This window comes from Aplysia californica, unplaced genomic scaffold (assembly GCF_000002075.1).
Source record: "Aplysia californica isolate F4 #8 unplaced genomic scaffold, AplCal3.0 scaffold00011, whole genome shotgun sequence".
NCBI lineage: Eukaryota > Metazoa > Mollusca > Gastropoda > Aplysiida > Aplysiidae > Aplysia > Aplysia californica.
The window spans coordinates 2,933,448-2,935,191 of NW_004797281.1; the positions used below are offsets into that span (position 1 = coordinate 2,933,448).

At 40.4% G+C, this 1,744-nt stretch overlaps 1 protein-coding gene across 1 annotated transcript in view; it reads right to left on the bottom strand.

Moving 5' to 3' along the window:
* Window positions 1–1,744, bottom strand: part of LOC101854461 (blood vessel epicardial substance-B-like) — a 152,353-nt gene that overhangs the window by 120,541 nt on the left and 30,068 nt on the right. The window contains exon 5 of the mRNA XM_013083802.2: window positions 502–607. Within this exon, the coding sequence (XP_012939256.2) occupies window positions 502–607 (106 nt within the window). The remainder of the gene's footprint in view (window positions 1–501; window positions 608–1,744) is intronic.

The window sequence follows — 1,744 nt, forward strand, 5'->3', positions numbered from 1 at the left end:
ATTATTATTAACAAACTGCTAAATAAAGAGAAATGGAAAGCACCATGAAAATGGAGGCTCTCAAAAACTGTTAAAAATCAAACAAGTGGCAATTAAGAGTAGGGGGTGTATTTATTCACGGACAAATTATTCGGACGACTTTAATTCTAAGAACATATTCGAAGAGTTTAGGAATTAACTGCTATCATGTCTTACCGAGGCGATACTGTTTCGTTCGAATTTCTATTGAAATAAAATTCTTTAACTCAGTCTGTCTGTTACACCTACATACATTTTCCACGACTTATCTCTGTTCTATCAGAGGTTGGAGCTATATCGGGGCTGAGGCGGGGGTGGAGGGGGGTTCATGCTTAATAAACACCAGTCTCGCGTTTAAAAATGGGGTAACAAGTCTGAATCAACCTGTATCACACCATACAAAAAAGAACCCCCCCCCCCCCTCAAAATAAAAAAAAATAAAAAACCAACAACAAGAAAACAAAAACAAAAAACAAGGACAACCTGAAACTTTTCGTCACCAGTGGTCGTGGATTCGAACTCGGGTGAATCGATGAACTGTTTCTCCGTGACGGTGTGAAGAAGGCTCCTGTTGCTGTAAGCATTCATGCTGGGGGAAGAAAAGAAGTTCATTCTAATTCCTTTAGAGTCTTACGTACAGCAGTTGTGTGACAATTAAATCATTTATAAGATAAGAAAAGATGAGATAAGATAAGATACATTTTTATTGTCCAGATCCTCGCACAATCTTTTGGTGTTTCACCACGTGTACACACACACACACACACACCCATTCGCATACGCTCGCGCACACACGCGCACACACACATGTACACACACGTAGGCATGCATAATATAAATGAGCAGCAATATAAACAATAGTAATCGTAAGCTAGATACACACTCAATATTATTTTGATGAAGGCTCTAAGGTCATCGGTGCCAAAGGTTTGGGGTATAACTAGATACAGTGGAGGGGGGTGGGGGGAATTGTTCGTTTTGAGTTGTTTTTTTAGTAAGAGTTTTGCGGCACTTGCAACACAAGGTCATATACGTGCCGAAGATTAGAGGTTGTTACAAGAGAGTAACAAACACAAAAATGAAGTAGAAAAGATCAGGATGATAGATGTTTGATAGGAAAGATGGAGCAAACCTCGCCAGAGCACCCGCAAACCACCCACAGATAGAGTGTAACGTACAAGGAAAAGAAACAGGAGAGAAAAGACAAGACCGTGGCCAAGGAAATGTTTTAAAAAATTATATCCCCAAATAGACAGTAATATGGCAGTTGTTAGGTTCTTTGCCGAGCCCCAAGAGAGGGTTATGTTTTATTGTCGAGCTCCTCTGTTCCTCTGGGGGATTGTGTTTCATACTTTCTCAAACTTTCTGAGCTGGCCTTGACAAGCAAAGCCGAAGGAGACAGCATCCTAATTTATCAAAGTGTGTCGATATGTGTGTGTCTTTCTTTGCTTGTTTGTTGTGTTTTTGTTTTGTTTTGTTTTTTGGAAGGGGGAAGGGAGGAGAGGGAGGGTGCAAAACAAGGTCTGAACGTTAAGTATGCTTTGGGAAGAGTTTTAAGGCACTTGCAACACAATAGGGTCTTGTTGTTGCCGAAGATTAGAGGTCTTACAAGAGAGAAAATTAGTAGATAAGATAAGGAAGACAGATGCTTGATTGGAAGAAAGGAACAGACCACATCTGAGCATCCTCCAACCTTCCACTAAAGTAAAGTATTTCACCACCCCAA